Source organism: Thamnophis elegans, chromosome 12 (genome assembly GCF_009769535.1).
Source record: "Thamnophis elegans isolate rThaEle1 chromosome 12, rThaEle1.pri, whole genome shotgun sequence".
Lineage (NCBI taxonomy): Eukaryota > Metazoa > Chordata > Lepidosauria > Squamata > Colubridae > Thamnophis > Thamnophis elegans.
In genome coordinates this window covers 15,791,487-15,817,852 of record NC_045552.1, presented here as the reverse complement: position 1 = coordinate 15,817,852, position 26,366 = coordinate 15,791,487, and the positions used below count along the sequence as shown (strand labels likewise).

At 41.8% G+C, this 26,366-nt stretch overlaps 1 protein-coding gene across 1 annotated transcript; it reads right to left on the bottom strand.

Moving 5' to 3' along the window:
- Positions 1-4,017: 4,017 nt before the first annotated feature.
- On the bottom strand, positions 4,018-25,891 carry YTHDF2 (YTH N6-methyladenosine RNA binding protein 2). Its single transcript, XM_032227847.1, has 5 exons — positions 24,215-25,891; positions 23,773-23,797; positions 21,722-21,801; positions 13,434-15,020; positions 4,018-4,972 (listed from the first exon to the last, which is right to left on the bottom strand). Exons 1-5 carry the CDS (start codon positions 24,239-24,241, stop codon positions 4,949-4,951), a joined length of 1,743 nt encoding a protein of 580 aa, XP_032083738.1. The 5' UTR covers positions 24,242-25,891; the 3' UTR covers positions 4,018-4,948.
- Positions 25,892-26,366: the final 475 nt, after the last annotated feature.

Sequence of the window (26,366 nt, the reverse complement as noted above, 5' to 3'; positions counted from 1 at the left end):
CGAAAAGGCAGCTTCCATTTGCCTTAGAAATCACAAGGCAATACCAGTCTAGCTCCACCTGTTGACTTCATTAGAAATAATTTCCCTTTTGAAATACTACTGCTTCAGGGGTGGGTTTCAGGCGGTTCGCGGCGGTCCCCGCGAACCGGTTGGTCGGCGAACCCGGAAGTAAGTAACTTCCGGGAACGCCGAAGGATCCACCCGCCCGCCCGCGTTTCTTACCCAGTTTTGACGAGTTCTGCGCTTCCACGCATGCGCAGAACGCATACAGCGCCTGCACGATCCTCCAGGAGCAGCTGGAGCATCGCACAGGCGCTAGTACGCATGCGTGCACTGCGTGTGTGCACGAGGACACCGCCGGCCCCGTTCCAACCGGACCGGTTGGAATGGGGCGAGAAACCCACCCCTGTACTGCTTGCATCCAGTTGCAACCAACCTGAGACAGGTAGTCCTTGACGTACAACCACAATTGAGCCCAATACCACTGGACGACATTGCCAGATCTCGCTGCTTTAGCAGAGTAAGGAAGATACTCAGAAATGATTCATACCCTGGCCAGGTTCTCTTCGCACTTCTACCATCGGGCAGCAGACATTGAAGCATAGCAGCCGAACAAATAGGTTTAAAAATAGTTTCTATCCTTGGGCTGTCAGACTCTCAAACACAACCACAATCACTCCGCAGAAACGTATGATAGTTTTTCTTTTTCTTATCTTAATTACTTGCATAGGGATTATTCTTTATACTATTTATGTTGTTCATATTTGTTGTCATGGATTGCACCAGAGGCTAAAGCCAATTTCGTTGTACGATGTACGATGACAATAAAGGCTATACTACTACTAGGCATTTATTGAGTTGTGCCCCATTTTATAACATTTCTTGCCACAGTTAAGTGAAGCACTGCAGTTGTTAAGTGAATTATAGGCCACTAAGTGAACCAGGCTCCCCCAATTGACCCAAATTGTCAGAAGTCAGCTGGGAAGTTTACAAATGACAATCACAGGATCCCGGACAGAGCAATTGTCATAAATGTATGCCAGTTGCCAAGTGCCTAAATTTTGATCACGTGACCATGAGGATGTGAAAAACGGTCATAAATCACTCTTTTTAGTGCGTTGTAACTTCGAGTGGTCACTAACCAAAAGGCTGTAAGTCAAGGACCACTTGTAGTTGCCAAACTGAGCACAGATAGGCATCGGGCCCATTCATCAGGTAAAAGACTAAAAGAAAACCTTGTGCATATGGCATGGCAGACTAAATTGGGAGAGGGGACACCATACGACTTGCTATAAACGCTTCTGCTTTTAATCAAAAGCTGGGTTATGCTTCTAAAAACAAACAAATATATACTTGCTATTTGTAGGCATGGATAAAGACATATCACCAAGGGATAGTTTCCAGGAACTGGTCATTATCCATCACCTACTCACAACCTGTAATTTATGGTAGTATTTAGATCTCCTTTGCAATCCTTAGCTTGGAAACTCACATTCTTTTCTAATTACCCAGTTTCAGCACTTTGAAGTACAACTGCAGCATACACACCGGTAGTAGAGATAGTTCTTGACTTACAACTATCTGTTTAGTGATTGTCCAAAGTAACAATGGCATTGAAAATTAGCAATAGCGCTTTGACTTATATACCGCTTCACAGTGCATTTACAGCCCTAAGCGGTTTACAGAGTCAGCCTATTGTCCCAACATCTGGCTCCTCATTTTATCGACCTCAGAAGGATGAAAGGTGGACTCAAACTTGAGCCTGGTGGGATTTGAACTGCCAAAATTCAGCCAGCCCACAATCAGCAAAAGTAGCCTGCAGTATTGCATTCTAATCACTGGCTCAGACTTACGTTTTTCACACTTACAAACATTGCAGTGATCCAAATTCAGGCACTGACTCATATTTATGACGGTTGCAGCGTCCCGGGGTCATGTGATCACCTTTTGCAACCTTCCGATGAGCAAAGTAAATAGGGAAGCCAGATTCACTTAACAACCGGGTCCTTATCAACTGCACTGGTTCACTTAACAACTGTGGCAAGAGAGGTCATAAAATATGGCAAAATTCAATGATCTTTATTTAGCAACAGAAACGTTGAGCTCAGTTGTGGCCATAGATAAAGGACTACCTATATAGTCATCATATGGAGAATTTACCTGACCTTTGTAAGTCCTTCTGAATTGCAGAACCTACTCCACATGTTTAATAAAGGATTTGACACTCCACAAATTAGCTACTTGATACTCAGTCAAGGAATTCTAAAAAAAAGACCTACATTTCAATTCGATGGACTAAGAAAACACACATATTGGATAAAACATTTGTTGTATATGCAGGTTCAGTCTTAACCATCTGTGCCACATGTGTTTGAGTGAATTTAACACACAAAAGCACCCACCATAGAACTGCATATAGTACTTGACAAAGTTTTCTCCTCCAGCCATACCAAGAATTCCAATTTCCTTATTAAAAGTTGTTCTGCATTGGAACACAGATATTTTGGCATTAAGTGTTTCATGATCATCAGAAATAAGGAGGGGGGGAGCAGATTACCAAAGGAGCAAGAGAAAATGAATGGCTTTAAAAGAAAAAATGGCAGATACATTCAGTCGTGTGGCAATTCCACATTGGTTTGGTCATGAGCCAAAGTTGTTATGAATTTCAGTCTGTGCACTTATAGGACACAACCAGCTGTAAACATCCATATATCCTCAACCTTAATTGAATGTCTTAACCATTCTCTGGATGATGGGTTGGCTTTTATTACTTTTGATCTTGACTCCCAGTTTGATGAGGATGGTGATGTATGGTGTTGGTTTTTAACCTGATTGTATTTGTTTATTTTCAATCCCAATTACAAACTAGGGAGTTGTACACTGCTCAGAATCAGCTGAAGGCAATGACTTATAAGCCCTGTAAGCAAGCAAGCACATAAATAAATAAAATAATTTTGCCCAGATAGGAGGCCATATTGAGGTTCATCTGCAGGATGCTATAAAATATTTGACACTATTATTCTGAAACGACTAAGATTTTAAAAAAAAATCAAAAGGAGAGAAACTAAGGAAAATCTCAAAACATCAATTAGAAATTTTGAAACCTTTTTTTTGTTTCTTTCTGGTTGTTTTCCAAGCTCAAATGATCTGTCACCAAAAGAATCAGAGATGTTAAAAACCAGAACGATAGTAGTAGCAGTAGTGCTATTTCTATGTGCCCCAAATACTGCATCTTACCCATGCTATCTTTTACAATCTCATGGGATGAAAAATAGGGGGTTTAGATTAAAAAAAATTAAAATAAAATTGGCAATCAAGAGGAATCTTTAAAGTGACAACTATGGATAAGGCAGAAAAAAAGGGGAAATGTACGGGTACAAAAGGTATTAAATATGAATTTGACAAGACAGATATTTTTTATCTGATTATCCTACAAATCTTCGCTAGGAAATTCTCATGGAGAAACACATCAGGGTCAAAGAGAAGTGTACAGATTACAGTACTGTACTTTTTAAGGACACAGCATTTGTTATTTGGCAGGCTTGGTTTGAAAACAGACACACCCACTCTCCCCTTCCCCCATACTATTGTATGTGTTTTTATATGAAAATTGGGGGGAGGGGGAGAGAGGCGGGTGTCAAGTCAACATCAGCCATGCTCTGCTAGTTTGTTTCCAAGCACATATTTACTGTAACCAGGAAGCCCTCAATAGTTAGTCATGTAAAGTGGCCTCTTGCTAACAGCACCAAACAAGAGACACCTCTACAACAGTATAAAGTAGGCCAAGAGTTAAAAATACTGCCCTATAAATATGGAAATAGCTCATTCCATGTCACTTGTTAACATCACGTAGAAGATTTGGTGTCAAGACAATAGTGGAGCAGCAACTTCCAGAGCTGTCAGCAGATTGAAAAGCGCTACTACTCAGGCTGATCATGGCTGCACCTTTTTCCCCTCATCATGCGCTGCAGGAGCACTAAAACATTCACCTACCCACTAAATACTAAGGCCAAGAACTGATGCTCAACAGGATCTCACGTTTATTATTGAGAAGTGATTAATGGTGAAAGAAAGGCATCACCCATTCCTCATTGGCTTAACAAGAAAACTGAAGAAACATTCACTACACAGTTTACAATATTTTTTTTTCCTTCCAAAATTAATTTTCCTGTAAACAAACAAGTTTTTACCACTGTTCTCAGCCTTCAAATCAAATCAAGCCAGACTTAATCTGTAATCCATATAATGCACAAGAACAGAACATTTCTTAGGACTCTTCGTATTTCGCTTTTGAGAGAGAAAGAGAGAGAGAGGGGGGAAAAAATGAACCACCCCCTCAGACATGACCTCGTAGACAAATCCCATTCAAATCTTCTAGGCATAAAAAAACACCCCTCAGAATTCTTCATAAAATTCCTGTTCCAGTCCATGGAAAAAAAAAAGTTGCTCATTCCATTTCCCATGGTGGATGTCCAAAAGAAAGTCACAACTCGGTGTTCCAAGTGCAAATATCAAAAAAAAAATCAGGAGGAAGAGGGGTTCAGAAGGCCAGGAAACCAGGTAAGCGGCAGATTTAAAAATTAGAGGAAAGAAAATAGGGCATATGCCACAGGCGGATTTTAAAATCCGATAACATAGTAAAAAGACAAACGAAAAAGGAACAAAAACCCCAAAGCGTATGGTGTGAAATTACAACCAAAGCCAAAAGAAAAGGGGACAGTTTTCACTTCTACTCTACCTAGAAGGGGTTTTTTGTTTTTGTTTTTTTTTAAAGTCCTATGTCTCTTGTGAAATTTCAGTATTTTTTTTTTTAAACTGTACGTTTATAAGAGTTTGTATGGAGTCAATGAAATAAGTCCTAATTCTTTCTGGTGTAGTCTTTCTTCCTTTTGCAAGATATCCGAGATGCATCATCTCTGTTGCAGTCTCTGTGAAAGGGCCCGGCGGTTTATTTCACACGGCCTTGACGTTCCTATAGGAAAGAGAACAGAAGAAAACAGGTTTTTTTTTAGTGAAAAGCAGTATTGAAATGGATTGCAATGCCACAAGATTTAAGATAACACTGAGACGGCTTTCCATATTCTTAACCTACCATGCTAGTAAAACCTGCTAGTAAAACCTGCTTTTTGCCAATTTTCATCCCTAAAACACATAAGCTTCTGAAACTAAGTTTGTTACTAAAAAAGTCTATGGAGATTCTCAGTTATCCAGGTTATGGGTGAGCCAAAGGAGCTTTTTTCAAGAGGCAACTGGACTTTCTGGTTTTTCTTTGAAGACATTTTGCTTCTCATCCAAGAAGCTTCTTCAGAGGTGAAGAAAAGAAGGAAAATGTCTTCAAAGAAAAACCAGAAAGTCCAGTTGCCTCTTGAAAAAAAAAAAGCACCTTTTGGTTACTAAAAAAAGCCTTGCATTTATACCTTCTCCCAGCACGTTCCAATTCTTTGAAATCTCATGCAAATAAATGTGTTTTGCATACCTAAACCATACACTAATTTTTGCACAGTCAGAAGAGTAAAAACTGCCATATCAACTAGTACTCTGCCCCATGATTTTGTTCACAATTACAAATGCCACTTTATAATGTGGAAAAAGTAAATACATGTCTGTTGCATTATTTGCTATCTACATTCCAAGTCTTAATAGAAATAGGCAAGTGATCATTTTTTTATCGTCTTTGGGATACTTTGTTCAAATCAACACAGTGGTAAGATGCCCCCTAAAAGAAGCTATTTTAGGAGAATAAACTGCAGCTCTAAAAGCAGCCTGTAAATCAGTCTGATTCCTCTTACATTTCTTTTTCTTACCAAATTTTATTGGCATATTATGCAAGGTAGGGTTTCTCTCTAGAAATTTTAACTTCATAACTCTTGAGATTCTGTAGGCAGCCAACAAAATAAATTTTAGCGTTAGAATAGTGCGGGCGGAACAGAAAACTTCCTAGTACATTATTTATTATTTGGTGTTAATTCTGAAAGAGGGATTAATCTATACAATCTACCACTCCTGCTCATCAGAGATACACCTCTGCTCGTTTATTCTGTGGCAAATAACAAGAAGATCAGCTTCTACTGACTTATGTCTGAGAGGAAGCCATGTTCATGCAATCTAAAAGATCAAGGCTAGTGGCACTTGCTAACAAGTGCAAGCAAATCTAGTAGCTATTCAAGCATGACCAATCCCTTGTAAGTTATTCAGAACACCATGTCAGTTGGTTATCACACACTAGTATCAAGATCAGGATGAAAGCAATGCAAATGCTGTTTCTTATATACAGCTGAAAGAGCAAAGATAACACTCAATGTATAGAGGTTTCATTCAATATAGTATCGCCTGTTGGTAAAGCAATTGGCAGATCTGTTTGGTCAATGCTTTCATAGAAGATATTTTAGCATAAAATTCTGGAGATTGCTAAACTGCAAATGCTAGCACAACAACCGCCTGCTACAGTCTTATCAATGACTGCTGGGCATGATGGCTAAAATGTATGGGAATGTGTGCTATATGGAGGACATCTGGTTACTTATCCCTGGCCTAAAGAGTTAAATCACACAGGAAACATGTGTAAGAGTCCTCCAACTATCCCTATTTCTTCTACCTTGAGCTGGTAACAGATGGCTGCACCTGTTTTGAAACAATCTCCCTTAGTTATCAAATTGGAGAGTACTACTAGAACTTCTGAATGTCTCAAATATAGTATGTTCTTGCCTCTCCCTACTCAAAATAGGGTCTTAAGATGTATTTAGACTAGGGACGTCCAACCTCGGCAACTTTAAGATCTGTGGACATCAATTCCCAGAATTCCCCAACTAGCATGAGGAAGTTTTATCCATGGGTCTTAAAGTTGCTAAGGCTAGATCTGGTTTAGATCCTGATCTACCTTTCTTAGAACCAAGCCAACTCTCTCCTAGATGTTTTTCCCTTTTCAGTCCCCATTCCCCCACTTTGGTTCTGTACATTCTTTTTTCCTAAAAGCCTACGGATAGGGATTGCCTTTTATTATTTGATAAATTGCACTAGGTAACTTTTAAACTTAAGGATGAATTTATTTAAAGTATTTATATCCTGTACTTCAGTCAGAAAGGTTCCAAAGCAGCCCATAAACCAATAAAACTAGAAATTCCAATCAGCAGGTTTAAAGTCTGAAATGACACGACAGATAAATTAATGAAGGTATACTACAATGTTTCTTAGTACAAGGATCTTAGTCTGCCAGAGTTCACATGAATGGCTATGAGGGAGGAAATAAAATCCAATTTGCAAAAACAGATAAGCACTTTACTTGTAGAAGCAGAATTCTTTGAATGCAGTTAAAATAAAATCAATGCTTTGTCTTGTTTCTTATTATGTGATTAAGCATTTATTTCACAAGACATTCTCTGCTTTTTCATGTGTATTAATATTGGAGTTTTATGCATTACAGTTTTAAACATCAATTTATTCCAGGTAAGCCATACTGTACTGAAAAGTGTGATGGAAAAGCCATACAAATAAAATTAATCCCCACAGTAAAGTACTGTTTTGTTTTTCTTTTTAAAAAGGACAACTTGGGAGAAATGCTTGCAAAGCTTCCTTGTTCTATTCCAGCCTTTCTCAACTGGGATTTTGTGAGAGATTGTGATTTAAAACAAAACCACATCAAATCACTGCACAATACTACAAACCACGATACAACTGCCTGCCTCCCACGGTGCTCAGACTTGCTCAGTCTGAATCGGTGCTGTTGTTGTGAAACATGGAATTGTAAAGCTCAGACATGAATTGTACTATAAAATTTTCGTATTGTTTATGCAGGGATTCCCTGAGATTTGAAAATTATTTCAAGATTCCTTCAGGGTAAAAAGTTGCTCTATATCTACTGTTCTATCCTGATCCTTTAGTACAGGGTCTGCAACCTGCAGCTCTGGAGCCACATGTGGCTCTTCCATCCCTCTGCTGTGGCTCCGTCACTCAAAATATGCCTCACAACTGCCAATGTGCGATACCCACCGGCACTCGATTTATTGAGGTTTTCGACCCCCCCTTTTTTTTAGTTCAAAATCAGACTCCATTTCGGAATTGCATGCAGAAATATTTTTTTTCCCTCTGTAGCATTCATTATTTTCATAAATACAACACACTCTTGGTTTTTTTATTTACATAACATAAAGATTAAAAAAAATAATATACGCTGTGCTATCTTCATTTTAGATGTCAAAAGGGTTTTGTGGCTCCTGGTGTTTTCTTTTCTGTGGGATATGGGTCCAAAGGCTCTTTTGAGTGTTTAAGGTTGCCAACCCCTGCTTTAAGATAAATGAAAGTGGGCAGTTCGACCAGTGCAAAATAGGGTTTAATCTTATTCCATACTTTTTTGTCTGACTAGTAGAGAGGGTGATGGCCATAACATTTTTTTAAACATAATCTACTTATATTACAATGTTTTAATCCAATTTTAAGTTTTTGCATTGTGAAAAGAGTTCAACAATACTCCTAGTTCAGGTATTGTAGATCTGGTCACCTGGGGATAAGCTCCTGCTTCTGAGAAATATTTACCAGTCACCACTTAGTGGCAAGATTACTGGAAAACACACAGAGGAAAAAGTTATATGCCATAAAATACAACACTAGTGACATAACTTTATGCAGCATTCTGTGAAAGAAAGTACACGGCTATTCCAACGTTTATAATAACCAGAATTTTGACTTTTATACAAAATGACTCAGCAGACTTATGGCAAGAAAGGTTAATAATCAGATGAGACATTACCTCAACAATTGATTTTTATACAAACCTGAAATTTGAGAGGCCGTCTCACATTTAATATAAAATGTGTCCCCCCCCCCATTAAATTCAACCTTGTTTTAATACAAAATTGTAAATGCAATAAGTCGATGAAGTATTACATTACCAGGAGAAACCTGGTCTTGCTAACTATTGTACAAATTCAATTATATAATTTAAATGCGTTGCAAGTCACAGTACAGTACAACAGTAGCCCCCAACCTTTCTGGCACCACGGATCGGTTTCGAAAGAAATGGTTTTGTCTGCAAACTAGATGAGAGGTGTCAAACTTGATTTCATTGAAGGCTGCTTCAGGGTTGTGTTTGATCTCGAGGGGAGAGGAGGACTGGGGTGGGAATGGCCACCTCGATGTCACTCGGGGGGGAGGGGGGGCTGGAGTGACTATGGCTACCTCGACGTCACTCATGCTGGGGCCGCCTATGGAGGCCAGAGGGCTCTGCCAGCAAAAATGGGCTTCCAAGCTCCGTTTTCACTGGCATTAGCACCGCAGACCAGTCCTTTGCTGTTTCCAGAGTGGCCCCGTGGTGCCTGGAGTTTGACACCCCTGATCTAGATCCTGTGCATGCAGAGATGAATGTTTGCTTGTTCACTCGCCCGCTGCTTGTGCAGCCCAATTCCTAACAGGCCACAGGCCAGTATCGGTCTGCAGCCCAGGGGTTGGTGACTCCTGCAGTATAGCATTGTTCTGTTATTTGCAAAACCTTATTTCAGATGAACTGTAAGCCTGCAATAACCAAACTAAGGTAGGTAAAGTGTCTGTGGAAAATAAAGGAATATTTAACATCTTGTACCAAAGAAAAGTCCTTTCCGCTTTCCCAATGTCTATGATGGTGAATCTAAGGCACACGTGCCAGAGGTGGCATGCAGAGCCCTCTCTGTAAGCGTGAGCGCCATTTCCAGCTGTTCTTCTGGTTTCTGGCCAAAACCAGAAGACCAGAGGATACATGTACACAGGCCAGCTGGTCTCAGGGTTTCTGCACACGCGTGCTCCGGTTTGGGCACTCGGTGGAGAAAAGGTTCGCCATCACAGGTCTATATGAACACAATTCAAACATTCTCTCAGGCTTTTGGTGAGAGAGAATTAAACCCTTTATTTTCTTGTATCTGGTCTGTTACACTTATCATTTTTAGTATTTTTTTGTTTTATTGATTGTAAACTGATTGTTGTGAGCCTCCCCCCAACCTTGAGTCTGGTGTCATACAATTTGAATTTAAAAAATTAGGTTTTCTGCACAATACCTAGTTATGTATCTTACTTGTTCTCTATTCTATGCCCTAGTTTTTTGCATTCTAGGCAAAATGATGTTTGAACTGTCCTTGAGAGCCAGCCTAAAATTTAGAAACACACAGAAACTTGCAGGTGAGCACACAGAAATATTTTTTTTCTTAATAGCATTTATATATTGTCCCAAACACATGACTTTTCTACATACCCTTTGCAGCACTCTAGATGCCTACAAGTACATCCCCAAACAAGCAATCTTATTTCAGTCAAAGAACAGCTACAAGTTGAAAGCTTAAAGGCATTTTGCTTCATACCTCTCCTTATCACTGGCCGTCCTTACAAGAGTTTGTTTAGTGACTGTTCGGAGTTACACGGCACTTAAAAAAAGTGTGTTGTCTTATGACCATTTTCCACATTTATGATCATTGCAGCATCCTGTGTCACATGATCACATTCAGACGCTTGGCAACTGATTCATATTTTTGATGGCTGCAGTGTCACAGGGTCATGTGACCACCTTTTGCAAACTTCTGACAAGCAAAATAAATGCAGAGAGCAGATTCATTTAACAACTGTGTTACTCATTTAACAACTGCAGTAATTCCCTTACACAACGGGGCAAGAAAAGTCATAAAATGGGGCAAAACTCAGTTAACATCTCACTTAGGAACAGAATTTTTGAGTCAATTGTAGTCATAAGTCGAGGATTACCTGTATCTGATTACTTCAATCTATATAGTAAAAGCTGTTACTATATAGACTATTAAAAATCTTAGCCCTAGTGAGTACAAGTTTCTATTAAAAAATGAAATTAAAATCTCATGAAAAAGCCGATGAACACTCTTTTCATGTCAACCATATTAAACTACTAGAAAAGGAAAGGAAAAATGCTTCCTGTTCGTCATACTTAGCCTGGCAATTATTGACTTCAGTTAATCTGATTTACATTACCTAAGTGTGTTTTGTCCAGAAAGGCAAATGAAAAGCAGACTGCAATCATCAGGCAAATTCTTAAAGCTCAAACATGTGCTTTGTTGGTGCAATTCTGAATATTAGGAAAATATATGCATTACAGCCCTACATGTTACATCTATAACTGATGAGCTGGGAATAAATTATTAGGAGCCATCCTAACACTAGCAGAAGTGCCGGTATATACTAGATTAGACAATTTATTTTTGCGATTAAGCAATATAAAATATTTTATACAGAAACATTTATAACACTGTAATGCAAATAGAAAAATTACTTTAATTAAAAGTTGGAGAATTTGCATCATACACTGGAATAAAGTTATTCAATCAATGTTTTCATTTTAAGGCTGCAGTTCTGGGTTCTAACATCTTATCAATAAGATGTTACAGTTTCAGGACATTGTTATACATCCAGAGACACTTGGAAATACAGTTTCTTCAGTATCATAGTGTTACAATTTACAGAGAGTCACACAGTAACAAGTATTTATCAAATCAATGATAGTGTAACCCTATTTTTTTAAAAAAAAGATGTACTAGTAATCAAATTGAAAAACTGAAGCTTCAAATACATAATCACTTAACGTTATTCTGCAATGGTGAGAACAATCAGTCTTAGAAATAGCATTTTATAGTCTGAATATAGAAATAGCATGAAGTCTCTTCCCCAAAACAGAAGAGAATTATATGGTGCAGAAACTGGTTCTCAATAAACATTTGCTGCAGGACAGACACATTAATAAATAGTTCTGTCCAGCAAATCTGAAAGCCAACTCCTACTAGGCTGGGATTCTGATGGGTACATGTCATCCAAAACTGGCATGCTGAAGATCAAATACAAATCCTGTCATTTTAAGGTACCGTGAGATTCATTCTACAGGGAGTACTGAAACAGCTATGTTGGCTTAGTCATTTTGTTTAGAAAAAGCCAAAGGATACATATACTTTGTTTTTGATGATTCTCAATTCCAATTAGAAAGAGCAGATTCTGGACTTTCTCAGTTTTAACTTTTAAATATCAAATCACTTAATCAAATACTTTAAGATAAAAAAATATATTTTTGGGGGGAGGGGAGTGACTTTACATTAGTGTTGACTCCCAGAAAAGACCCTGCAATCTCTTAGAAGTGGTTTGCCAATGTCTCCTTTTTAGGGCTGAGTGTGTGTAACTGGCCCAAGATCACCTGTCTGATTCTGTGCCTAAGGTAGGACTAGAATTCAGTCTCCTAGTTTCTCACCTAGTGCCTTCATTACTATATGAAACTCGCTGTCTATTAAAAATAAAGTTAGTCAAGTACATCCAAGTAATACATCTCTGCTGGTCTGCTATTTTTCACGCCTGTATTTTCTTTACTACTTTGAATCTCCAAGATGAATGTTAACATTAATTTTGCTTTTTCTAGGTGCTGACATGGTTACCCTAAAAATATTATACCTGTAGGTTGTCACATTTCTGAGTCCTGCAAATGATAATTGTTCATTTAGAGTCTATGATATCTACATTAATCTTTCCATGTCACTGCCACACCCTAACTACAATGCGACAATGTAAATCCTACCCACTATAAGAAAGCACATATTTCAGCATAAATATCAAGAGGAGCAAAAAAAGGGCATATTTATGATTTTTCAAAACATACGATTATACTAGATAAATCAGTATCTAAGTCAATGCTTAGATACCAAGAACTACATAGCTCATTCCAAATGCTCAAGATATAAGGTTTTCTTGTACAACAATTTTAAAAAAAGAAAAAACACCACTTTTATGTAAGTTGGGAGAATCACTAATAATTAGAAAAGAGGTTCTCAACCTTTTCTTCACTAGACTCCCTTTAAATACCTTTTGTGGCCCCAGAGGTATCTCAAAATTTAAATCATAACATTTCTTCAAGCCTTGGTGGTCCCCCCTGTGATGACACTGCACTCCCCACTTCCCGGGCTGAGAACCACTGAACTAGAATATACATTTAGCAGTTTTTAAGGTACTTCGGTGGTATACTGCTTACCAATTCCTCATCAGTTAGTGCCTCAAGAAATAACTGCAGAATACAAAGCTGATCTAATTCCTTGAAACTGTGACACCATAAACAGGAATCATGCCAAAGATATTGATTGAATAGCATTTCCACCCATAATCCAGTTTACTTAATTCAGTTCACAAACAAAACTATAAGCACTATTATCCAGAGCATCTCATGGAGAATGGGAAAAAGTCTTATTTGCTGCCACTACATGCTTAAATGTCATGTCTTCTATACTACGCAAATTTTGTACACTAACTATAATTTGGCTAGAGCAGATTCTAGTTTAAATACCATTGCCCCAAGTTATATACTTAATGATAACCTCTGCAAATCTACTTGGGTATTGATGTTCACAACTTACTCGATCTTATACAGTAACATCCACCCTCCCCCTTTATTTCTTTTCCCTGCCTGCTCAACCAGTTACCTTTTTCACATTTTCCTCCTCTTCCTGGCGTTTCTCATAGTGTGAGAAGTCATCAAAGATGGAAGTGGTGTGCTTGTAGGTAGCAATGATTTTCAGCACCTGTTTGGCCTTTTCCAGAGGCACCTCCTGAGTGTCCCTGGAGTTGGTCACTGGTTTATTCTCATTGTTCTCTAGGCGAATGTGCCGCAGTTGGCTGTTGGGAACGTCCTTCACAAAAATCCACCTGACATCAAATCGCCCCTTCCATTTGTCCTGGGACCACACGCCAGCGCATGTATTGTAGTCCACAGCAGATTTCATTTCTGCCACTCCACAGAAATGACCACTGCCGTTGACACTGAACAGTAAGTAAACGGGACCTTTTCCATTCATGGACCGATAAGCAGCATCCAGTCTCTTATTACCATGCTCTGTACTGCACCAGATGTTATATTTAATGGAACGATGGATATCATCTTCAGAATAACTCTTGATAATGAAGACCCTCCCATGTTTTGGGTTCCAGTCAAAATCCTTTGGGTTATAGTTGTTGATAGATCTCAACTTCTCCAAGACAGGGTGGGGCTCCAAAGGTGCAGATCCAGAGGTGGTTTGAGACTGTCCTACTGCATTGCCATCAACTCCATTTTGGCCAAATCCATTTCCACGGTTACGAGGTGCAACCCAACGGGCAGGCTGAGCTGCCTGTTGCTGAACTGGCAACTGAGTTGGTTGAGGTGGTGCAGGTGGCAGAGGTTGTGGCTGTTGTCCTGCTGAAGGCTGCATTGCTGGTGGACTATTATTCATCTGTTGACCCATTGGTTGGGGAGATATTTGGGTTGGCGGCTGACCAATATTCTGAACTAAAGCCTGGGAAGGGTTTTTTGCCACTGGCCCTTTATTATCCCAAGTTCCAATGTCCATGTTGTGTTTAATGGGGGGCGGTGGAAGACTTGAGCCTGCAATCCCATTCTTGGTCTTCAGCTTGGGCTGCTGTTTGGCAGGTTTGCTTGCAATATCAGCCCAGGATGTTGGTTTGGGAGGAGCAATAGTAGCTGGGGGCAAGCTATTAGAAGTTCCAATATTACTGGCAATAGACCCACTGCCAACGGCAGAGCCAACAACTTTTGGGACATTGCTTGCTACTTCAGTGCTGCCTAGTTTCAAGGCTGCCATTCCTTGGTCTATGGTGTTCATGCCAGGTGCCTTATTCAAGGTGTCATTAGCAAACGCTGACTGTCCATCGATCATAGCTCCACCTAATGAACTTGGTGCATAAGCATAGTTGCTACTGTATCCTGAACTTTGAGTTGATTGCCCCTGAGAACTGTTATTACCCCAAGCAGAGAAGTCAATTCCACTTGGGAAAAAGTTAAAGCCATGCTGTCCCAGAAATGGTGTGCTGCCAAGGGCCCCTGGCTGTCCAAACATGGCATCTGGGAGAAAATGAGGCTCTCCATTGCTTAGCTGTCCATAAGAAGTCAAATAGGGCATAGGTGGATCACCCCCAGTAGACCAAGCAGCTTCACCCAAGGAGTAGGAAAATCCAATGGATGGGCTGTAGTAATTCGGCATGTAGGAATCTGACATTGCAGTATATGCGTTGTTCTGGAAGAAAACAGCAAGAACTAAAGAGTTAGACTGAACAATACATATAATAGCATGAAAACTAGATTAAAGCCATATGTAGATCATTCTTTCCATGTTATCCTTTCAAGCTGAAATTATTCTTTATAATGCACAAAAGCAAGATACCGATTTCAGAGCATCAGAGAAAATGAAGTCATCCTACATCTTATCCAAACCTCAAAAAGAAATTCACTCTTGGCACAAAACATCATCTAGTGAGTGTGGGGGTTGTATTTTTTTAATCTATGCAGCACTTTACTGAGGTATAGGTGGAGAATGAAACACACAGGAAGATCAATTACAACTAATGCCAGCTTGCTTGCTTAATTTTTTTTTTTAAAAAAACACCAGCTACTGGAATTTAAATTATTTGTAAGCTGATCAAAAATAATTTAAATATTGTTTATTTAAATGGTTTAAGTTGAGAAAGGAATTCCACCCATCTCTTTAAAGTAACACTAGTAATGCAAGTTAAAACATCACTTAAGTGAAATCTTGGGCTATGCCTTTACAAGCCAATGAACACACCAAAAATATATATAGAAAGAATGGTTCACCTGTTATGTTTCAATACCAAATTTCTTAGCAATAGAATATTATACCTTCTCAATCAAACCATTGGAAATATCTAATGTGTGTTTTGAATGGAATTAATTGGCATCAAAGCAGTGGTGGGTTGCAGGGTACCATTCTGGTATGGCACTCCGGAGGGCCCGCTCGCCCGAGTTCTTTACCTGTATTTCAGCTCTTTGGCGCTTTTGTGCATGGAGCGTACGGCGCCTGCGCGATGCTCCAACAAGCAGCTGGAGTGTCGCGGAGGCGTCGTAGTGGTAAGGATGCATGAACGCGCTGTGCACGTGTGCATGTGGGGGACGACGGGGCCCATTGTACCGTACTGGTTGCAACAGGATCTGGAACCCACCACTGCATCAAATCACTGACTACAAAGAAGCTATTATTTCATTCTGCAATTCGACCACTAAAACCTTTACATTTCTCATGTATGTTAGCTCAGAATTTTTAAAAAAAATCAGTGGCAACTCTTCACTATCAACAGCTTCAGGTAACAGTATAAGGCAATCTTCTGTTTACAGTATTCAAGTGTAAGTATAAATAGCATATTGTAAATAAATATAAGACATAAGCACTAGAAACAAACCAAACAACTAAATGAAGAATTAGACCTATTGATTTCTTGATCTTGAAATGCTTAAAGGAATTATACTCTCTTTTTAAGGGAACATTTAAGTCTGATTTTAAAAAGTTTATGCTGATAAGCAGCTGCCTAACAACTGCTCTAAAATAATGGCTAGGAAGGACAACACTGAGATTTATCCCACTTTCATTCAACAAAATATTTAAGAATGATAACAGCAACAGAGAAATATAATTCCATAATTATATTAGTTATATGACTATTAATTGAACCCCAAACATCAGATGGCTGAATATAACTCATGTTTAATTTTAGGCAAAGGTTTTAATTTGTTAATGTTTACAAATAACAGTGTGCCCGAAGTGCACTTAAAAACAAAATAACTTCCTAAAGGTCCAATTGCTTTAATAACATAAAGAGATTAAACAAATCTATCAGATTTTTCACGGTAGGACTAAACAGAGGGGTGAGACTGAGTATGGTACTGTACTCAGACACCAAAATGTTCAAAATATTCATTGAAATTGCTTGGAAATGGATTTCGCCATTAACTGCACAATTAAGGCTATATCCTGTTGCAGCAAGTGTATGATAAGCAACATATCTACAACACCCCACTGTTCACCATTTAAAGAACTTCCTAGAATGACTCAATGCCTCATAAAGCTTTCTGATGACAAAGCTCAAATGCATGAGTATTTTATCAAAATTGGATTAGCATTGAAGACTATTCTTGCCTATTGCTTAACCAGTGCTATTCCAATTTACAACAGGAAATTAAAAGGTTAATAAGGTTGCATCCTTTCCTAACAACAACTTGCAGAGATAGTGCTCTGCTGTCACTGCTAGGAACAAACTATGATGAAACAGCAACAAAATAGCCTACAAATTAATGGTTAGTCAACATGTATGTGTGTCTAGGTGTCTGTGTGTGTGTTTGTGTGTACACATATAATGACTAACTCAAGCTACCTTAGGACCTATCTTTTAAATAGAGCTTATTCTATGTAAACTTAAACTTGGGCAGGTTTGTATATACAGGTCTGTTCTTGTTTTTTACATATTTGGAAGAAGGGAAGTCATTCCATCAACAGCAAGGATATAATTACAAGAGCACAATTGCAAGTTCAACTCATGTGCACATCTTTATAATTGACAAGTATCCAAGAAACTGGGCAATGAAAATATTTGTGGCTTGAAACAGAAAAGACAATGCATTGCAATTTACTGGATCTTGGAAGAGTTCAGAAATAACCAAGTATACATTATCCAGGTTCCAGAATTAATAAGTTACACAGCAATCCACTGTGGGAATTTCTGAAAAAAGGTCAATTAGTTCCCTACCCTGACACTTCTTGGTAACTTTCCATATCATGGTTATGGATCTGTTCCTCATACCAAGGCCTGTTCATTGAAGATTATGTGAAAACCCACATTAGATGCCTTAAGTATGTTCACAATACTGTATTTTTTTCCCCACAGTATAGATCCTGTTGTCAACTTAGCTGATACTTGGGAGTAACTGGAACAGAAATAATTAGCAGCGGACAGAAACTAGGTATAGTCAGTTGTATAAATTGTAGTTCACCGCAGCTCAATGGCCCCCAACCTTTTGGGCAACAGGGGTTGGTTCTGGAAAAAGGATTTTTCCCCAGATCGGTGCCGATCCACATACTGGGGGTTGGGGACTCCTGCCCTAGTTATCTCCTAAACTGGAACTTTAAGTTTTCTGTGAAGTTTCCAGATCAAAATATTGCTACTATTTATCAGTTTAAAGTTGATAACTATCCTTTATGATTGTGTAACTTGAAAATTCTTCTACAATTTTGTAGTTTACCTTCCTTACAAGACCTCTCAGAATCTGCACAAAAATATTATGGTATATGCTTAGCTGCAGACCAAAGAACACTTTGTAACAGCATTTTGATGCCTTCCAGCTATGTTCAAACTACAAATCCAATTCTCCATAGTGAGGGGAGGAATATCCAGGATGGGTTGACCTTATCCTCTCGTTGATTGGACTGAGTCAGTTAAGCTCTTGGTATACGCCCCTGGTCCACCAGGCTCCGCCCAGTTATTGACTCAGTCCCTTAACTGGACGGTTTGCCATCCTCGATCTCCGATAAATTCGAAGAAATCTAAAGAAAGCAAAAGAAATTTATCTGCCTCCCTACCGCAGCAACCGCAGGCTGAGCTCCCTGAGCTGCGAAGAATTGCCAAAAGCCGCCCCGGGAGCGGCACGCTGTCCAGGCCTCTGAGTGAAACAAGCATCACTCAGAAAAGAAATTTGCAGGGCAAGCAGGAGTCAAAGGGCACAAGCCTTCCAAAGGCAAGCCCTGCCGCGAAGGCACCAGCGGCACCGGAATGCTCCGCCGCTCCCCAAAGGGTTAAGAGATGAGTTGCGGCTTCCCCAAGCACGGCGGGGCGCGAATCGAATTACCGGCAAGCGAGGGCAGCGCTGGACCCCCGTCCAAGTGAGCCTTGCTGCGGGAACTCTGCCAGGCGCCAGAGCGCTCCGCTGCTCCCCGCTGGGTTGAGCAGCGAACCGTGGCTTCCCAAACACTGCAGAGCGCCCGCGCCACTGTCCACGTGGCCTACCTCATTGGAAGGGGTCCACGGGCAGAGCCAAGGCTCTAGCGGTGCCAGGAAGTGGGAAAACCGGCGGCAGAGGCGTGCGGCAGCTCCTTGGAGCACAAGCCGCCAGACCAGGAGGTTCTACTCCAGGTACCAAACCCAAGGGGCAGAGGGGGGCGGATGCTCTCCGATGCCCATGGCCCTGGGGACTGCTCTATGGATACCCACCCTTGCCCCTGATTCCCAAGGTCATTCAAAAAAATTCTTCGGGAGGGGGCAGTGGTGCTGATTGCCCCCTATTGGCCTAGGAGGCCATGGTTTGCAGACCTCCAATCGCTCTTGGTGGACAGAGCTTGGAGGATCCCCCAGGAAAGGATTTCCCTCAGGCAGGGGTCACTGGAGCACCTGGAACTACAATGGCTCCAGCTGACCGCCTGGCAGTTGAGCGGAGCATCTTAAGGGAGGAAAGATTCTCCCCTAAGGTAATAGAAACTATCCAGGCTGCCCAGAGACCCTCCACGGAGGGCATTTATGGTGCGACCTGGTGGGTCTTTTCCACATGGTGTAACTCCCGGGGACAGGACCCAGTGAGAGCCACCGTTCCCTTAGTCCTGGAATTTCTCCAGGCAGGCCTGGACAGGGGGCTAGCTCCCAAAACGATTAGGAGACAAATCTCGGCCATCTCATCTGTGCTTCTATGCAATAGAGCCCAGACACTCACTCAACAACCTTTGGTAAGGCAGTTTCTGAAGGGGGTGTCCAACCTCAAGCCAGCCATCCACAGGTACCCGTCCTGGGACTTGCACAAGGTGCCGGACGCTCTGACGGTGGCCCCGTTTGAGCCACTGCGAACAGTGTCACTAAAGTTTTTAACCCTTAAGGTGGTGTTTCTAGTGGCCATCACATCCGCCAGACAAATATCAGAGTTGCAGGCCCTGTCCGCTATGGAGGACCTCTGCATCTTTCACCAGGACAGAGTGGTGTTGTGGTTGGATCCCTCCTTCATACCTAAGGTGTGTTCATGCTTCCACAGGTCGCAAGAGCTGATTTTGCCCAATTTTTGTCCGGACCCTTCTCACCTGCTAGAGAGGAAGTGGCATACCCTAGACGTAAAGAGGGCTCTGAGGATTTACCTCAGACGAACCCGGCCAACTAGGAAGTCCGAGGCCTCATTCCAACCGGGGTTTATGGGCAAGAAGGTGACCTCCACCACCACAGGCAGGTGGTTGAGGACTTGCATTGCTACGGCCTACCAGTCCCGGAGCATACAGTCACCGAGCCACATCACAGCACACTCCACACCAAGTGCGGCCACCACGGCAGTCTGGGCAACGCAGGCCTCATTGACAGAGATATGTAGGGCAGCCACATGGTCTTCCCCCTCACCCTTCGTGAGGAACTACAAGTTGGATAACTTTGCCTCGGTGGAGGCTTCATTTGGTCACAGGGAATTTACAGGCAGTTCATAGAGCGGAGAACACAGCCCACCAGGCTTAGTGTTGTAGGGCCCCAGTATGTTAGTGTTAGCTTTGGTATGTCCCATCCTGGATACTCCTCCCCTCACTATGGAGAAAGAGCGTTGGTACTTACCTGATACACCTCTTCTCATAGTGGGGGAGGAGTATCCAGACCCTCCCTGTTATGATAATGTAATATGCGTTATGATGGATGTTGTACTAATATGTTCAAGTTATAATTCAATAAAAAATTTGAAACCTTAACAAGGTCTGGAATGGATGGCACAACGGGTTGGATAGAGTTCTTCACCGATAACTGGGCAGTGCCTGGGTGGACCAGGGGCCTATACCAAGAGCTTATCTGACTCAGTCCAATCAACGAGAGGATAAGGCCAACCCATCCTGGCTCCCCCACTATGAGAAGAGACGTATCAGGTAAGTACCGATGCCCTTTCTCAGCTGTGAGCAATCACTGCTGTGCAATATTAGCACATGACCATGTCACTGGGCACTATAAACCAACATCATGCAAAAAGTCCTAGGATGGCTCTTCCAAATGATGAAATTCCCCCCCCCCCCAAAAAAAAAAAATCCCGGCAAAAATTTGCACATAGGAAAGTATTTGTCACTTTTAGTAAACAAAGGAAATGAATTTTAAGAGTTTACAAACTAGAAGACTGAATCTAACTATACATCAAAATCTTCTCAACACTTAAACTTCTAAAAGATTGCTTAGAACAATGACAGGTAGATAAAAAGGGCATTTATTTTGACTAAGTCTTGACTATTGAAGACTAAAAGACATTATGATTTTGGGAAATATTTTTTCTACTTCCTGGTTTAGTTTACAGGTTATATTTCCTAGCTCTTCTACTCAAACACTAACAAGACTCATCCCTATTTAGCTTTTGGGAATCAGCCAAGACCAGCCATGTAAGAGGACATATTCTACATATAGTTTACTAGCTCTCAACTTCTGTGAAATGTTAGACCTTACTTGATGTATGATCTCAATAGAAGTGGGTTAAGATCCAAAAGCTAATGAAGGTGAAGTACTTAATTTTAATCATAATCCAAAATTCATTTCTATAAATTAACTGATAATTGCACTACAAGGTGAACTAGAAGCCACCTAGAGATGCCTTTAGAAGAGATGAGCACCATACAAGTTTAATAAATAAATAAAAATACATGGAATAGAGTTGGTCAGCTTATTTTAAATATACTTACTCAGAAATTCAGACAAATCTGTAGAAAATTATTCCTTAATGTATCAAAGTAGGTTCCACTGAAGAGGCTTAAAAGATTTATAACGTGTAAGACACTGCTATAAGCGGCTAGCAAGCATTAACAGCTAATTATGAATGAGCTGAGTATAAATTATCAAAGCAGAGAAGTAAGCTGAATTCTGGCATGAATTCATGGCATGAGAAAAAGATTGAATAAAAGCAAAGAGCATCATGAAACAAATAAGTACATTTTCTATCACTCACCGGTCTGGCCTGAGGACTCAAGTAAGGTTCAATATCATCATCATTTAAGCTGTCTTTCTGATGCACTGATCCATTTTGCACTAAAAACAAATGTTTTAACAAGGTTACTTAATTCTGATATTACTGTTCAATAATTTAAGACGTATAGAATTGAAGAACCTTTTGTCAGAAACTGAGCATGTTTAAGATTAGTTATTACTGCTCAAGGATAAGAGAATGCACTCACTTCTCATAGTATCCATCTGTTTCATTGGGGATTAGTGGTAGGTAGTGAGGTTAAATTAAGTCTTGCAAATATATAGTCTTTGGAAATGGTTCCAATATATTTTACTAAAAACTACAGTAAACCTGGGAATTGGATGTGCTATAAATGTAACGTGACTACCCCCCATGAGGATCTGAGACTTGAAGTTGCTAGTTGCCAGTTGACTAGCATATGCAGTTGGGGGGATAGAACCTATCATCTAATATACCGTGGGCTGTCAGGCAGAAAGCAACATCAACTTCTTTCTGCTGCACCAAGAGTCAGGATTATCACTAACAACAGAGAAATATTCCTAAGGGGAACTTATTTTTGTTGCTTCTTTCTCTACAAGCAGAAACTAACCATCTCTCTCAAGGATGTTACAGACATATATATATATGCATCTGAGGAAACCAGCTGCGGTTCAAACAAGTTGTCTTTTAATAGAATTTCCTAGTAAAAAAAAGGTGCTACCAGATTTGAATATTATTACTGCAGATGCAGCAATAGGCTGAATGACCTCCAAGTTCCCTTCCTTTGTTTGGACTTTAAACTTTTGAATTCATAATAGAGTTTACAAGCACTTCCTTTTTGGACAATCTGCGTCGTTGCATTCACAGGCATTTCAAGAAAAAAGAAAGAAAGCCTGCATGGCTTTCAAGGAGTTTTAATTTTGCTTCTGGAAGCCATAAATTGGGCCCTTGAGGCAGCTTGACTATGCGCACTACTCTCACTTCGGCCTTCAAAGGCTACATTTAAAGCTATAACTACTCATTAAAACAAGGAAGGAAAGTTAACTAATCTTATCTTTCATATTTACTTTTTTTATCTATTGATATCTGATCAGACCATTCTTTCCCCCACTTTTGGTTTGAATGCTGCAGATGCAGCGACTTAGGTGCAATAAATTTTAAAAACTGGTAGTTTTTAATCAAAAGCCACTTTTTGCTTTTAAAAAGCCTTCCCGGAAGTGGGCCGTCTTCACACCAAGCCATTCCTTACCACCCTTCTGCCAATACTGGTGGGTGGCCGAATTGGAGAGAATACAAAGAGGAAAAGAGTAGAGGGGGCAAAAATTCATCTACCAAAATCAGCCACTGAACCGTTTTTTTAATGAATTGTTTGAATTGTTTTTGAACAATTGTTTGAATTGTTCATTTAAAAAACGGTTCAGTGGCTGATTCTGGTAAATGATTTTTTTTAATTCTGACTCAACTTTTTTTTTTTTTTACAGTACTCTACCAACCTCTCCCTTAACCAGCCTGATAAAAGGACCTACCTATTCACGGGCTGCTTTTTGCCTTTTACAGAGGAGACATTTTTAAACTTATCCTTGGCCTGCCAAGCCGGCCGTTTTCAGAGTTGCAACCCTCTGCAGGTAATGCAAGAGACTGGGAAGCCACATCTTTTGTGTGTGTGGGGGGGGGGGGGGGGTTGGTCTCATTTTTAAGGGTTAAACACCCCCAGGCTTCCTTCCTCCCTTAGATTCCTGATTGCTTATTTGTACCCTATGACTATTATTAAGTGTTGTACCTTATGATTCTTGACGAATGTCTTTTTATGTACACTGAGAGCATCTGCACCAAACACAAATTCCCTGCATGTCCAATCACACTTGGCCAATGAAGAATTCTGTTCTGTTCTATTCTAGGGAGCGAGGGACCCGGGCCCACGCATGGCAGAGACAAGGGGCGCCGCCGTAAGCTGAAACTCGCCCTCCTCCTTCACCCGAGGCCCCCCTCACAAACCGCCGCCCCGGACGGAGCCTCCCCACCCACCACCACCACCACCACCGCGGCTTCCTCACCTTTCGTGCCTTGTCCCTTCGGTCTCTGGAGCGGAGACGACGCGGCGGCGGCGGCCAGAGCGAGGCAGGAAGAAAGGGGAAGAGGGAGAGAAGCCATAAGTCATGCGGCGGCAAAGAACAGGCCGGGGGCCGGGCAAAAGGAAAGAGGGAGGGAGGGACGTAGGGGAGAAAGAAGCCGAGCCCCAAACCTAGGCCGCTCCGACCTGCCGGCGGGGGAGACGGGAGAGGAGGAGGGCCGGGCCTGGCGGGGGTTCGTTCGCGAAGGGAGGGAGGCGAGGGAAGTGGAGGCGCGAGCCTTTCCTCCGTCCGTTTGGCCGCCCACCCCCTTCCCCGGCTAGGCCTGAAGCCGGGGCCTTTCCCAGCGTGGCGCCCCTCACGCCTGGGGCGCCGCTCTCTCTCTCTCTCTCTCTCTCGCTCGCTCGCTCTTCCTCCCACGGCTTACCTGCTCCAAGAGGCTGCTGGCCGACATGGCTCTCCGTTCAGCGGCGGGGTTCCGAGGCGAGCTGCGCGGCGAGGTGAGGGGGCGGGGATGGCGGCAACGGTGGCGGCTTTGTCCGGGGAAGAAGAAGGAGGAGAAGGAGGAGCAGCAGCAGACACACCGCGCGGATCACTCTCGGCTTCCTGGCGGACTCTGACTGGCTCGCCCCGCCCGCGGCTCCGCCCGCTCGCCTCGCGCTGCGTCGGCGCTCTAGCCGCTCCGACGGCTGCCCACAACTCCCGCTCTATGGTGCTGCCCGCCCGCCAGTTCGCGCGCAGCCGCGGAGGAGGGTGGTGAGGTGAGGGAGAGAGGGGGGGGGGTCGAATGGCAGGCAGGATGACTCGGCTCCGCTCGGCTCGGCTCGGCTCACCAGGCGACGGTCAGGCGGGCCGAGAGGCGAAGGGAGAGGCGCGCGCGCGCTCTCTCTAAGGGAGCAGGCGCGAAGGCAGGCGGAAAAAAAAAGGGAGGGGAGGGGAAGGAAAGAGTGGGAGGCGGTGTCGGCAGCCGCGATTAGCATTGGTGGGAGAAAAGCACGACGGGTAAAATGGCCGATGGCGCTTGTGGGGTTGTTGGAATAAAGGGTGCCGGCAGCGCCCCCTTTGGGGAAGTCTGGAAATGCAAGGAAAGGAAATGCCCTGGGGAAGGAAGTTGGGAACGGTGCGAGCGACTCTTTATATTTAAAGATATTGCGTCAGTGAGCCCTAATTCCTAATTTAGCGTCTGCAAATAAATCGCCCCCACCTGAAGGATCCCAAGTGGGGAAGGGAGGGAAAGGGAACGTTGTCCTGGAGTTGAGTTTGACGCTCATGGCAAGCTCAAAGTGCAATTTGCAGCTTTCCCCTTCTTCCTCTTTTGCTGACTTCACCGTCTAGCCTCCAGTCTTGAAATCCTGACTCCAAGATCCAGGTATAAACCAGGAAAAAACTGATTAAACCAAGAAGAAACTGGCTTGCCTGTTTAGCTTTCTATATCTGCCAAAGTTGGCTGATAATTATGTATAATATCATAAGCCATGGTGGGCTTTGTTTTGGTTTGTCACGTTACAGGAATACAGTCGCTGTGACTTGTAAAATATTGTTGGATTGGTACACATGGTCTGCTTGAACAGGGGGTTGGACTAGAAGGCCTCCAAGGTCCCTTTCAACTCTGTTAACTTCCTTTTGTTTTCTCCACAAGACGCTTGTGATAGACTGGGCTGAGAGTGGTAGCCCAGGGTGCTTGTGACTGATGGCAGACTTGAATCTGTGTCTCTCTGATCCTACACACCTTCATCGCAAGTCATACTGGCTCTTATGTGCTTTAGGTGCGTGATCCTTTGAGTGCCCGAGTGTATAAAGCTGGTACATGAAAACCTGGACCTATTGAGCCAAATAAGACATAGTGCTTATTAAACCATGTTAGTTTACATGTTGTGCTGTGCTATGAACACTATATTGAACATTTATACTTAAAGTAATTAAATCATTTTGCATCATTACAAATGGATTGTTTTTAGTAAACAAAACTTGGTTGAGAAAAAAGACATTTTTTGTTTAGGGACCTTTTCTTTGCACTGAAATGTGCTGCTGAGTTTACAGCTTAGAGCAGAGACTTTTATTAACTGTGATAACTAAAGAATTATATAAGTATATATATATAACAGAGAGATACAAAGTCTGTGTGTGGGGGAAAATATAGTTAGGATAGATTAGCACAGGTAAGGGAATAAGAAATGATACTAAATTATGTCTGGGTTGGCGGAAATACCATCCCAAGGAAAAATAAACAGATTTAAAATAGACACACCAACAATAGAAAAAGAAAGGGAGAGAGGAGGAGAGAATGAAAGGAAGACGGGGGAAAGAAGAAAGAGGTAAGGAGAGGAGGATGGAAAGGAGAGAAAGAGGAGGAGAGAGGGTAGAAAGGAGAAGAGGAAGAGCAGGAGTAGGAGAAAGGTACGGGAAGAAGGAAGGGGAAGGAGAGGAGGAAGGAGGAAAGTAGAGAAGGGAGGGAGGGAGAAAGGAAAGGAGAATGGAAGGGAGAGAAAAGGAAGGAGAGAGGATAGGAAGGGAAAGAGGAAGAGCAGGAGCAAATGAGAGGTAAGGGAAGAAGGAAGGGGAAGGAGAGGAGGATGGAA